The sequence below is a fragment of the Jatropha curcas genome, chromosome 3, assembly GCF_041381405.1.
Source record: "Jatropha curcas cultivar XTBG-Jc1 chromosome 3, XTBG_Jcur_1.0, whole genome shotgun sequence".
Classification (NCBI taxonomy): Eukaryota; Viridiplantae; Streptophyta; class Magnoliopsida; order Malpighiales; family Euphorbiaceae; genus Jatropha; species Jatropha curcas.
In genome coordinates this window covers 4,143,236-4,155,632 of record NC_143153.1, presented here as the reverse complement: position 1 = coordinate 4,155,632, position 12,397 = coordinate 4,143,236, and the positions used below count along the sequence as shown (strand labels likewise).

Sequence of the window (12,397 nt, the reverse complement as noted above, 5' to 3'; positions counted from 1 at the left end):
TTTATTGAAAGAAATATTTATATAAAGGTATATTAAAAAATATAGATAAAATTTATTGCTCAAATAATACTCCCTCCATGTACTTTTGTTAGTTATTCTTAAGATCGAAATTGTTTTGCTCAAAATTATTAGTTGCTTTGAGAATATTAAAAAGCATCAATTATAATTATTTTTTAATTTTACATTTAACTCTATTAAAAATAATAATTATTTTCACAAGTTAATAAAATTTTATCTTATCACTCCCAAATGGAAGAAAACTACTGATACTAGAGTAATTAAATGAGATAACAAAATATTTTAATTAAACTAAAGAGAATTTTAATATTATTTAAATAATTTAATTACTTTTTCATTATTATGCAAAAAATTTTAAGTAATAAATATAAGTGGATAGAGGGAATATTAATTACTTTTTTTTAAATATATGGAAATAGAAGAAGCTCGTCACTGGCTCCCCTTGTAGCTTGGTGGTCTTGGACCCTTGGTAATTATTTGCAATTTTACACCGGCTAATCATGCCGTCGCCAATTCAGTGCCCAAGGAACTAGACCTGATTTGGGCCGCTTCATTCATCCTTTTGTTTGTTTGGGTCGCCATGAGCCCAGCTTGTATTAGGCCGAGATGAAACCCAAATATCTAAGCTTCTAAAATGGATCAATATGAAACCCGAATAGAGATTGGTTTGATTGTATTCGAATTCCCAATTCAAGCCCTTAGAGGGTATATATATTTGTCTTAGAAGTTAAAAACCCTAGCCCTCTTCACTTTCTTAGGGTTTACAAGTTGCACCAGGAGTGGCATAGCTGCGGCTCAAACAGGTCCTAAATCTTAATCTCTTTCTCCATCTTTTCTACTTTGTCTTTGCATTTGTTTCTTTTATCGTGAGATGTCTTACTGAAAATGACTAAGATTAGCAGGTCTGTTCATTTGTAGCGTACCTATGCTATTGAGAATGATTATTGGATTTTTTATCCATTTTAAGTGGATGATTGTGGTCATGGTTTGGATTTTGTAATTATGTTATTGTTTTATAGATCTAATTTTATTGAATGACTGCATTGAAGTAACCTATTTAAATGTTTGCTTTTGTATAGTTATTTATAATGAAATCATTTCTTATTGTACTTATAATCTTGAAATTAATAGGATTGAGTATAGAAAAGTCATAACCAATGACTGTCGATGGAATTCTATTGATGGATTCTGTTCAAATTTTTTTATCTTTAATTTAAATACACTATAAATTTAATTTTCACGTAAGTTATGAATAAACTCTAATTCAACAAAGGGCAATGGCAGATTTTGCCTCTTGTTTGTGTTAGTTAATGAGATATATTTACTCAGTCATAGAGTTTTGATAGAAACTGTGAGTTCGTGATCTCATATTATCTGCATTTGTGTACCTTTTTCTCTTTTCCAGCTATATGTAAATAAATGAAAGTTTTTATAACTGATTTTACGTTCCCCTCTTGTCTGTGTTTTAGATACAATGGCGGTTCCTTTGCTCTCCAAGAAGATTGTGAAGAAGAGGGTAAAGAAGTTCAAGAGGCCCCAGAGTGATAGAAAGATATCTGTCAAGGTCTGATTTACTGTTTATTTTCCTTGAATTAGATATGACTTATTGGATTGTGTGAAAATTTCCTGGCCATGCGCATCTTTAATGTAAATAAATAATGAGCATTATGTGGTTGGTAGATGTCTTATCAGTCTCGCCTTCATTTTTATAAGTCATGGGTTTAGTTGCTTTATGTTTAAATTAGATTTTGATTGGATAGATCCTAGTTCCTTTGTTTTTTGTTTGAATTGCATGCAGTTTTGTTTTAATTTTATCCGTGTACAATAAGCCGATGCTCTGGATACTCAATGAAGGTAGCATGGTAAGGTGCACGGAAATTGAATTACATTGGTCTACATGTCTGCTCCCTCTGATGCCTCTCCTTGGAGGCATTTGATTTGGGGGCCTGGTTATGACCCACATTTCATTTGCTCTCATCATTCTTTTTTGCAAATATTGTAAATTTGAATTGTTGGATTCATTTATTATTTGTTTAATGTCATACTTGATGTTCTCTCTTCTAGGTTGCTGATTTCTGTATCAAGACCTTGTGTGTAATTAGATTTTGAATGGGTGGACTGTTGCTGGTTCTGTAGTGTTTGAATTGCATGTAGTTCTTTTTAAAATTTTGTTATCTGTGTACAATAAGCCGATGCTCTGGACAGAATAGCACAATGAAGGTGGCATGGTAAGGTGCACAGAAATTGAATTGTATTGGTCTACATGTCTGCTCCCTCTGATGCCTCTCTAGGAGGCTTTTGATTTGGGGGCCTGGTTCTGACCCACATTTCATTTGCACTCCTCATTCTTGTTGTGTCAAACATTCTATATTTGAATTGGTTGAGTCATTTATATTTGTTTGATGTCATTCTTGGCATTCTCTCTTTCTAGAACTAGGTTTCTGATTCCTGTATCAAGAGCTTCATTTGCATTGTGTTCAAATTAGATTTTGAACGGGTGGACATCAGTTGCTTTTCTATTTTGCTTTAATTCCATGTAATTCTTATTAAAATTTTGTTATCTGTGTACAATAAGCCGATGCTCTGGACAGAATACACAATGAAGGTGGCATGGTAAGGTGCACAGAAATTGAATTATATTGGTCTACATGTCTGCCCCCTCTGATGCCTCGCTAGGAGGCTTTTGATTTGGGGCCTGGTTCTGACCCACATTTCATTTGCACTCATTCTTGTTGTGTCAAATATTCTATATTTGAATTGGTTGAGTCATTTATATTTGTTTGATGCCATTCTTGGCATTCTCTCTTTCTAGAACTGGTTTCTGATTCCTGTATCAAGAGCTTCATTTGCATTGTGTTCAAATTAGATTTTGAACGGGTGGACATCAGTTGCTTTTCTATTGTGCTTTAATTCCATGTAATTCTTATTAAAATTTTGTTATCTGTGTACAATAAGCCGATGCTCTGGACAGAATTACACAATGAAGGTGGCATGGTAAGGTGCACAGAAATTGAATTATATTGGTCTACATGTCTGCCCCCTCTGATGCCTCGCTAGGAGGCTTTTGATTTGGGGGCCTGGTTCTGACCCACATTTCATTCGCACTCATTCTTGTTGTGTCAAAAATTCTATATTTGAATTGGTTGAGTCATTTGTATTTGTTTGATGCCATTCTTGGCATTCTCTCTTTCTAGAACTGGGTTTCTGATTCCTGTATCAAGAGCTTCATTTGCATTGTGTTCAAATTAGATTTTGAACGGGTGGACATCAGTTGCTTTTCTATTGTGCTTTAATTCCATGTGATTCTTATTAAAATTTTGTTATCTGTGTACAATAAGCCGATGCTCTGGACAGAATACACAATGAAGGTGGCATGGTAAGGTGCACAGAAATTGAATTATATTGGTCTACATGTCTGCTCCCTCTGATGTGTCTGTACAATGCTTTTGATTTGGGGGCCTGGTTTCTGACCCACAGTTTATTTGCTTTTCTCTTTCTCCTTGTCTCATAAAGTTGTTTCCTAAAGTGGCAAAATGTAATTTATCATGTTGCTGACAAATTCCTACTTTTAAGGGATGTTGCTCTCTTTTCCTCATTCAAGGGTTATGACTTGGATTTGATTGTGATTCTTGATTTCATCTGGGTCTTGCAAGATTCTGTGATGTAGCTTTGAGGTGTCCATGTTTGAATTTATTCTGAACAAGAGCTTTGTTCTGGTTTCAGGAAAACTGGCGGAGGCCCAAGGGTATTGATTCAAGGGTAAGGAGAAAGTTCAAAGGATGTACTCTGATGCCCAATATTGGCTATGGATCAGACAAGAAAACTCGCCACTATCTTCCCAATGGATTTAAGAAGTTTGTCGTGCACAATGTGAATGAGCTTGAACTTCTGATGATGCACAACAGGTATAGCTCTTTAAATGTATTCTTGAACAGCTTATTTAAGATACTGTGATGCTTATTGTTAACTTAATTCCAGGACTTACTGTGCTGAGATTGCCCATGATGTATCCACCAGAAAGAGAAAGGAGATTGTTGAGCGTGCAGCTCAGTTGGATGTTGTTGTTACCAACAAACTGGCTAGGTTGCGGAGCCAGGAGGATGAGTAAACATTATGTTTATTTTGCTATTGCCTATACTCTTTGCATTAGGCTGATGAACCTTATTGGTATTATTTTGTTTTGGGTTGAGTGTTGGTTAATTTTGAATCTAAACCTGTTTTCTGCTACAAAGTATATGATGGACACCTTTAATGATTGGCTTCTCGTGTTATGCCTTGGTCATTTAGCTTTACCCAAAGATAACAATCTTAACTGCTCTATCCCTCTTTTAAATGAAAAATTACAGTTTCATGTGGGATTGAAGCTTGAATTTTCTATGGAGTATTTGTACTGTAGAGTTGAAAAATTGAATGCGAAAATTTTGTTACATTATTTTCTGACTTCATTTTAATTTGAATTATATAATGGTGAATTTTTATTTAGAAAGTTTAGTAATGTGAAAATAAATTTGATTTCAAAGTTGAGGGGTATGATGCTTTTGACGGCATAATTTGGAACCTAAAGATTATATGGTCTAAGAACTAGGAAGTCAATTTAGGATGTGGCCACCATTATCCGGGGATGGTCTTATTGGGTGGCCAAAAACCAAGGTTTGAAGACCCGTCCATTTCATTATTAATTGTATCTTATTTATAATTTTAACAATTTTTCGTTTGTTGCTTTAAAATTGACCAATTAAGTGTATGGAATGAATGCACTTTGCTATCCATTTTTATTTATTGCATAATAAAAAAATCACTAATTTGACAGTTAATATATGCATGATTGTATAAATTCCATTTCAAAAAGCGAAAAGATGGGATTTATATATGGAATTATCTTCTCAGCATGGGAAAACATATAGGTATTAGTATTACTTGTTAAGTGGTAAAAGACCAAACTAGACCATTAGAATTGGAGACACCACACCACTACACTTAAAGCAACAGTGCGCATCTCTTATGTCATCACACGAACCAAAATATTCTGAACATATGAAATCCATCAACAGTGCAACTCATCATTCTCTTTCAGTGTATTATTTAACAATTGAGACTTGAGTATCAAACATACACAAGCACTCATATTTTAGCATATATTTTGAAGAAAAGTATATTTTGAAAGAAAGAAAATAGCTACGGAAAATATTTAAAGAAAGGTGAGAAATAATGAAGTAATCAAATAAAAATATGATTTATTTTCTTTATATCTAAACATAAAAGTAAAAAACAACTACAGAAAAATAATTCGAAAGTTATCATTATTTTTCTCTACTATTTTTTTTTCCTCTCCTTTTGAAACAAACCTTAGTCCTAAATTTTTTTTATCTAGTTCTAATTAATGTTTTAGCATGTGTATGATATGCTAATTTTTTTTTTATGAGAATTGTGATGTGAAAATACATTCTGTTGCATGTGCTTAATAAAATAACCACTTACTTATTTCATCTTGCGAAGCTAACTAATAACCACCACTTAATGAAGTAGTTAACAGTTGCTATAGGCCTTGATAGTTGATACAACTAACTTGTGGGCATTATTCATTAATTAATAGAGTTTTTCTACTTTTATTTATTTATTATTATTTGGTGGCTAAGAGGTCCTAAATCTCTCAATTTGGTCTTGAGATTCTCCATTATTCTAAGGTAATGAAAATCTAGGTAGCAAAGTAGCAAAGTCCCTTTATCTTAAGTTTCTCAAAGTTGGTATGATTGATCCATTGACTATTTCTATCTCAAGCCATATTAGATCATTTGGTTTTAATAGTCAAAACCCAAATGAGAAGCAATACAGAAGTTTTGTTTGTCTCACCAGCCACTCACTTAATAAAATACTTAATGCTGCTTTAATTAAAATTAGAAAAACTAATTGAGAATAAATTAGATTTAGATGACAAAATTTTATTTTTTTTATATTACTTGGGATGACACTAACTATAACTCATCAATTCACTTAAATTTTATCTGAAGTTTCGTTAGAAAAATCAAGAAAATATTGAATGAATTAGATTATAATTTTCAAGAGTGGATTGTAAAAAGTTATTTTTGTATATATTTTTAAATATTTGTGATTATTTTAAATTATTTGGAAGTGAATAATATGTTTTTATTAAATTGTACAACTCATGTGAAAGCTATAACTATATTCAAATTATCAGAAAATAATATGAAAAATAAAATGTGAGGCCACTGATGAACGGTTTGGAATAGGAAAAAAGATTTGGTCCTAAAAATTAATCCACCATACCTAATAAATTCTTATTTCCTATCATGGGGTACTGAATTTTGGATGTTAAGATGACAAATCAAGACCAGTTTGTGCAATGTCTGGCAATTACACAATATGCATGTGGAACAGTTGTCTGCCTCTACAGCAAAAATAAATATTATTATGTTTCCATTTTTTCATCCACAAATTATCATCATCATCATCAATAAAATTAAAAATCTTTCTCCTAAAAATATTTTTTTTTTCACAAATTATATTTATAGTTTTAATAAATATTCACTAGCCAATTATGGATGCAATATATATAAATCTATAGTTAAAAATAATAGAAATTGACTGGACCAGCAATCTCCTCAGCCAATGGAATCGTTCTTGCCCTTTTTTAAAGAAAGAAACACTGCCTTATTTGACCATCTATCAATGCCCATCTATAGGAAATATTGAAGAAAATTTTGTCGATTTTGAAAAATGTATGGATTTGAAAATTTATTGTTATTATTATTATTGGAGGTCATTGTTAATTTGTTAGGTTTGGAATTGAAATTTTAATCTTGAAGTGCAGCTCAAGGACATGGAGCAATAAACAATTCCACTTATTATACTACAAGTCGTACTTAGCAATTTTAATAATACAGCCAAGAAATGTCACCACTCACCATATCAACTGAGATTAAAATATCTTGTCTGTCTTGCAACTCAAGATTGTCTCTTCTATAATGCTAGATTCTTCATTTTTCAATGACATAAAATGAAAATGTAAAACCCATATGGTTCCAACCAACTAAAAGAAAAGGAAAAGCAAAATGAGGCCCCTTCCTTAATCCCTTAAAGGGATACTGAATTTCCACCTAAAATTCCATGGAAAGGGAAAGCATCCAAGTGGGTGGAAAAACAAACAAGGCATTTTATTTTATCCATTCCTTTTTCATTCTTTCTTTCTTTCTTTCATGAGTTTAACCTTGTATAAGAAGTCTAAACATGACCATTCATTTCTCTAGAAAACTTTGGTGCAAATTTCCACAAATTCCACTTTATCCTGTCTCCACAATTCAAGGATTTTTTTTTTTTTTTTAATTTTTTTAGAAAAGAGGAAACTTCCAATTACCTTGAGTAAAAGAAATAAGAATGTTCTTTATACAAATCTTTACTCTCTTTTAAGTAAAAACCCAGAAGCTATGTTTGGTTAAATATAATTTATATAATGAGATGAAAATTACATTATACAACTAATTCCCAGGTTGTAATGGATTTTTTTTTTACTCAATGAGTATTTTTACCATTATTTAGTCATTTCATAAAAAATAAAAAAAAAAACCTATTACAATCACTTAAAAGATAAATTTCAATTAAACTTAACTTCAAACTATCACCTTGACTGAGCTTTTTGTTTAAATATTTATGTTGTTTTAATAATGATGTGGTTGTAGTTTAATTAGATTAAGTAGAAAAGATTAAAAAAATTTCTCCAAAATCTGATTGTTTTATTAATCTCGTTATATTAATGAAGGAATAGGCCACCAGACTCCAAAAGGAAAAAAAAGATCAGTATATATAAAACATTAATATTTCTCTTCTTAGTACTCAAAAACAAACAATTAAAACTTTATTCCAATCCAACATCAGATTACCATTTCAAAATATGAGATTTTACAAGTTTAATTTTAGTAAATAATCCATCGAACTTGATAATCTTTAATATTGAAATCTAAATTGAATCAAAATTTCAATTTCACCTCAATTTTCTTTCAGAAAAAAAAGAGCTATATTTGATCAAACCAAACAAAAAATTGAGTTTGCAAAAAGAAAAAAAAAAAAAACATAAGTTGAATTAAATTTCTAGAAGTGTATATATATCTCATCTATATACATATATTGGAGTTTGAAATTCTAAAAATAACCTATACCAAGGTAAACGTCAAAAAACAAGAAAATTGTTATTTTGGTGAGGGTGATTACTGAGTCCTGTAACCCACACTTCTTGGCATTTGATCACCGTCTCTTCTTGTCGAGTATCATTATTAATTTCGTTTTTACTTTTACTGTCGTCATCAACTTTTTGTTTTTCAACTTCACCTTTCTCAAATATTTTTTGGACAAATGACTCCACATCAATCTTCATAATTCCCTGTTTACCCTCATTTGCCCAATACTCGTAAGTCCCCAGCGGAATGTACGGTGGTCTCTCCACTTCCAATACCATATCCCAATCAATGCCCTTGAAAAAATCGTGCCCTTTGATTTCGTCAATTTTGATCCTCTCCTTCGGATCTTTAACTAGCAATTTCCCTATTAGGTCTCTCAACGGCGTCGCTTCACCTACAAGATCCGGCGATTTCGTTAAAATCCTGTAAAAAGTCTCTTTCCTATTGCAACCCTTAAACGGCGTCACTCCATACAACATCTCGTATAACACGATTCCTAATGACCACCAATCGACGGCCAAGTCGTGACCGTAGCCTTGGATGACTTCCGGCGCAACGTACTCTTCGGTTCCGACGAACGAGTTCGACTTTCCGGTTGTTGCAGTTGCGTCTGATTCGGGTGATACTGGTCTAGGATTTGATTCGGACAACTCGTCCGGCGAAATTCCCGAGTTGCAACACCGGTGGAAGGGCGACAATCTTTTCTTGCCTGCTTTAGGGACTGACTTGGAATTTGGTGATTTTATATTCGATTTTGGAGAAAGTTTGGTAGAGAGATCGAAATCTACAAGCATTATATGACCATTTTCTTGAATAAGAATATTTTCTGGTTTCAAATCTCTGTAAGCTATGCCCAAGTTGTGAAGATACTCCAATGCGAGAACCATTTCAGCAGCATAAAACCTAAAATAGAAAAATTCAATTTAGCGACAGAGGAAATGAAAAATTAAAAAAAAAAAGGGAAATTTCTAAATAAATACATAGTTAACTAATTACCTGATCGTATCAACAGAGAACATTCTCTCGCTCTGTTGCTTTCTCAATTGATTAAGATCACGTCCAGGACAAAAATCAATGGCGTAACCGACAATTTTATCAGTACACAAAATACCACGCAATCTAGGAAAGAGTGGATGCTTAAATTGGCTCAAAACTTCGCGTTCAAAGCAAATCCTTTTGTATTCACTACCATCAGATACAACTTCTTTATCACTCTTCTTCTCTACCAAATCTCTCAATATCACCTTCAAAGCACACAAATCACGGCTTTGCTCTTCTTTAACCAGAAAAACCACGCCTTTCGCTCCCCGCCCTAACGGCGTTATCACGTTGAGCGCGTCCAGATTCAAAATCGGCACAATGATATTATTTTCTTGGTCATGGTTGTTCATGGTAATGGAAGGAAGCGAAACCGACAGGCCAGCTACTGTCTCGCGGCTAAAACTGGCGAGATTGTTTTAGAAAGACGATGGAGAATTTTGTGAAGCGGAAATTTATAAAGAGGAAAGAGAGTTTGAATGATGAGTTGAGAACTGTGCTTTGATGGTTTGCGTTTGGCAGTTTGGTTTTTCTTGGTGACGAAGAATTCAAGTTTTTTACTGTTTTGCTTTTTCACGAGAATAGTGTGGATTTTCCTGTCTTTAGGTGGCTATCATAGCGTGATTTGAACACGTGATATTTTCGGTCCTGTTGAATGACGTGGCGAGATCTGAGGGGTTTTGCAAATGGAGAGGGTGAGAGTAAATTAAGTCAAAAAGTAAAAGTAAAATTTGTTTTTGTGACCGCGATGATTACGTTTGTATTTCGGGAACGTAATATTCTACTTCTAGAAGCTATGCAAATTCAAAATGTTGAAACTTCAAACGCGTGCGGCCGGTTGCGGAAATGAAATTGTTATCACGTTTGCCAGGTTCTTTCCTTTCTACCAAATGTAATTATTTTTTTCCCATAAAAAGAACTTGTGCTCCAAGTTTCAAATCCCATGTTAAATATGTATAGTTAAGGGTTGGATAGATTATGAATCTTAAATTTGAATTAAAAGTTTATTGAGTTAATAATTAATAATTAATATCAAAGCGCATTAAGGAGTGATATTTATTATCATTTTATAAATTACATGAAGCAGTTTTATCTTTTCATCTAATAAGTTACACTACATCTATTCTATAATACTTGTCACATTTGAAATTTCACATTGCTTAAGAAAATTATTAAATGTGTCTAGGTTACAATAAATTATCAAATAAAATGACTATATTACCATTTATTTAATATTAATTCTCCAAAACAATCATTAAATTGAAATAATAATTATTGGTCATATACAAAGGGTAAATATGAAAAAAAAAAAAATTTAGTACTTCTGGAAACCATAAATGTGACAAGTATTTTGGAACAAACTATTTTCTCAAATGTGACAAGTATTACAAAACAGCGATGGTATACCTTATTGAATCAATTTTAAAAATAAATTTATTCAAATAAAATTTGACTGGAAAATTTAAATAAAAAAATAAATAGTTTATTGCTTCAGTTTAGATAAACAAGCTTATTTCTTATCATCGAAATTATTTATTAAAGGCTGAATTTGCCCTTTAATTATCAGTTTTTTTTTTAGAAAATAATTCTTTTAAGAATACTTGAGATGCAAACATTGATCATCCAAATTTTTTACTACTTCTAATCTATAATACTTGTCATTTGGAATTTCATGTCATTAAAGAAAACCATTATATTTATTTGAGCTATGATAAATTATTGAGTAAATCGATATATTATCCTTAAATTTAATACTAATTTCCAAAAAAACCCATTAAATTGAAGTAATAATTATTAGTCATATACAAAGGGTAAACATAGAAAAAAATATTTATTACTCTTTGAAACCACAAATGTAACAAGTATTTTAAAATATATTATTTTTTAAAATATAACAAATATTATGAAACGGAGTTAGTAACATACTTTCATATCTCCTCGATCCTGAATTTTTTCCTAATTAAATTTTATACCAATTCACTCTTTTTCTTTTTAAGCCCTACTAGCTATACCCCTGTAAATCCCTTAACATCATAAAAGATGGTAAAATTCATTATCGTATGATTTTTTTTTTCTAATATAAGCGTTAAAGAGAATTTTATATTAGTAAATTTTTGTTTCATAATTTGTATAAATGTCAACAATTATGCTTGGTGTTTGACAAATGAAAAATAATAAAAATTAATCACAGATTTATTTGATTTTTATGAAAAAAAAAATGTTAATTTAAATCTAAATCATTATTAATCGATATATTTAAAATAATATTTTAAAAATTAAGTTTATGCATATGAACTTATTTCATTCTTGCAATTAACTTTAAGCGAAAAAAAAAAAGAAGCATAATGAGTCTATCAATTGAAATAAAGTCTTCAGATTAATTAGCTTTATATGACAATAGATATGTGCTCTACAACTGCGTGTAAAAGAAAATGCCAACTGAAGAATTTTTCTTTCTTTTAAAAAAAAAAAAAAAAAAAGACTTTGCTTATAATATGCAAGGTTGAAATCGTCATTTTGAGAAAAAAAAACCTTTTAGAGTTAAATTACTGTACAAATTTTCTATGTAAATATAAAATTTTATTAAATACACAAATTCACACCAAAACTTTTGTTATTTTAGCTCCACAGTATCCTTAACTTTGAACAAGTCTTATTGTGCTCCTAAAATTATAAATTTTAATAATATTGCACACTTTTTATACTACTAATAATAAATTTTAGGTATTTTTGTCTTTTATATTCAAAATACTAATATAATGTGAAGTTACCGTAACTTTTACAACAATAATTTTTATATTTTTCAACCATATTATTTAGTTGATATAATTTTTCAAATTAAAATATTTAATAAAATGATTTTACAAATTGAACTGTTTAATAATATAATTTTATAAATCAAAATCTTCAGTAAATCAAAATAAAAATTAAAAATATCACTAAAATAATAAAGTCTAAAGATTAAATCACGGATTTAGCTATAGAATTTATCTTAAACCGTTAGATTTACAGATTTACAACTGGAGACACGCGCTCGCCAGAAACGAAAGGGGAGAGAGAGAGAGAGAGAAACGACGATGAGGCTACAGCGGGGACAAGGTGCCTTCGCCGCTGGTCAGCTGGAGCGGCTATCGGAAGTCGGAAAGAAAGTG

At 31.2% G+C, this 12,397-nt stretch overlaps 2 protein-coding genes and 5 non-coding genes across 7 annotated transcripts; 6 read left to right on the top strand and 1 right to left on the bottom strand.

The window, feature by feature from the left end:
- Positions 1–682: 682 nt before the first annotated feature.
- On the top strand, positions 683–4,273 carry LOC105644374 (large ribosomal subunit protein eL32z). Its single transcript, XM_012229692.3, has 4 exons — positions 683–821; positions 1,488–1,582; positions 3,742–3,923; positions 3,997–4,273. Exons 2-4 carry the CDS (start codon positions 1,493–1,495, stop codon positions 4,124–4,126), a joined length of 402 nt encoding a protein of 133 aa, XP_012085082.1. The 5' UTR covers positions 683–821; positions 1,488–1,492; the 3' UTR covers positions 4,127–4,273.
- On the top strand, positions 1,865–1,983 carry LOC119371410 (small nucleolar RNA snoR100). Its single transcript, XR_005179033.1, has one exon. It is a non-coding gene; the product is annotated as a small nucleolar RNA snoR100 (small nucleolar RNA).
- LOC119371411 (small nucleolar RNA snoR100) lies at positions 2,231–2,348 on the top strand. The gene has a single exon (XR_005179034.1). It is a non-coding gene; the product is annotated as a small nucleolar RNA snoR100 (small nucleolar RNA).
- LOC119371412 (small nucleolar RNA snoR100) lies at positions 2,616–2,732 on the top strand. The gene has a single exon (XR_005179035.1). It is a non-coding gene; the product is annotated as a small nucleolar RNA snoR100 (small nucleolar RNA).
- On the top strand, positions 2,997–3,114 carry LOC119371408 (small nucleolar RNA snoR100). The gene has a single exon (XR_005179030.1). It is a non-coding gene; the product is annotated as a small nucleolar RNA snoR100 (small nucleolar RNA).
- Positions 3,379–3,497, top strand: LOC119371413 (small nucleolar RNA snoR100). The gene has a single exon (XR_005179037.1). It is a non-coding gene; the product is annotated as a small nucleolar RNA snoR100 (small nucleolar RNA).
- A 3,835-nt stretch (positions 4,274–8,108) lies between the features above and the next one.
- LOC105644383 (serine/threonine-protein kinase OXI1) lies at positions 8,109–9,797 on the bottom strand. Its single transcript, XM_012229705.4, has 2 exons — positions 9,204–9,797; positions 8,109–9,110 (listed from the first exon to the last, which is right to left on the bottom strand). Exons 1-2 carry the CDS (start codon positions 9,596–9,598, stop codon positions 8,201–8,203), a joined length of 1,305 nt encoding a protein of 434 aa, XP_012085095.1. The 5' UTR covers positions 9,599–9,797; the 3' UTR covers positions 8,109–8,200.
- Positions 9,798–12,397: the final 2,600 nt, after the last annotated feature.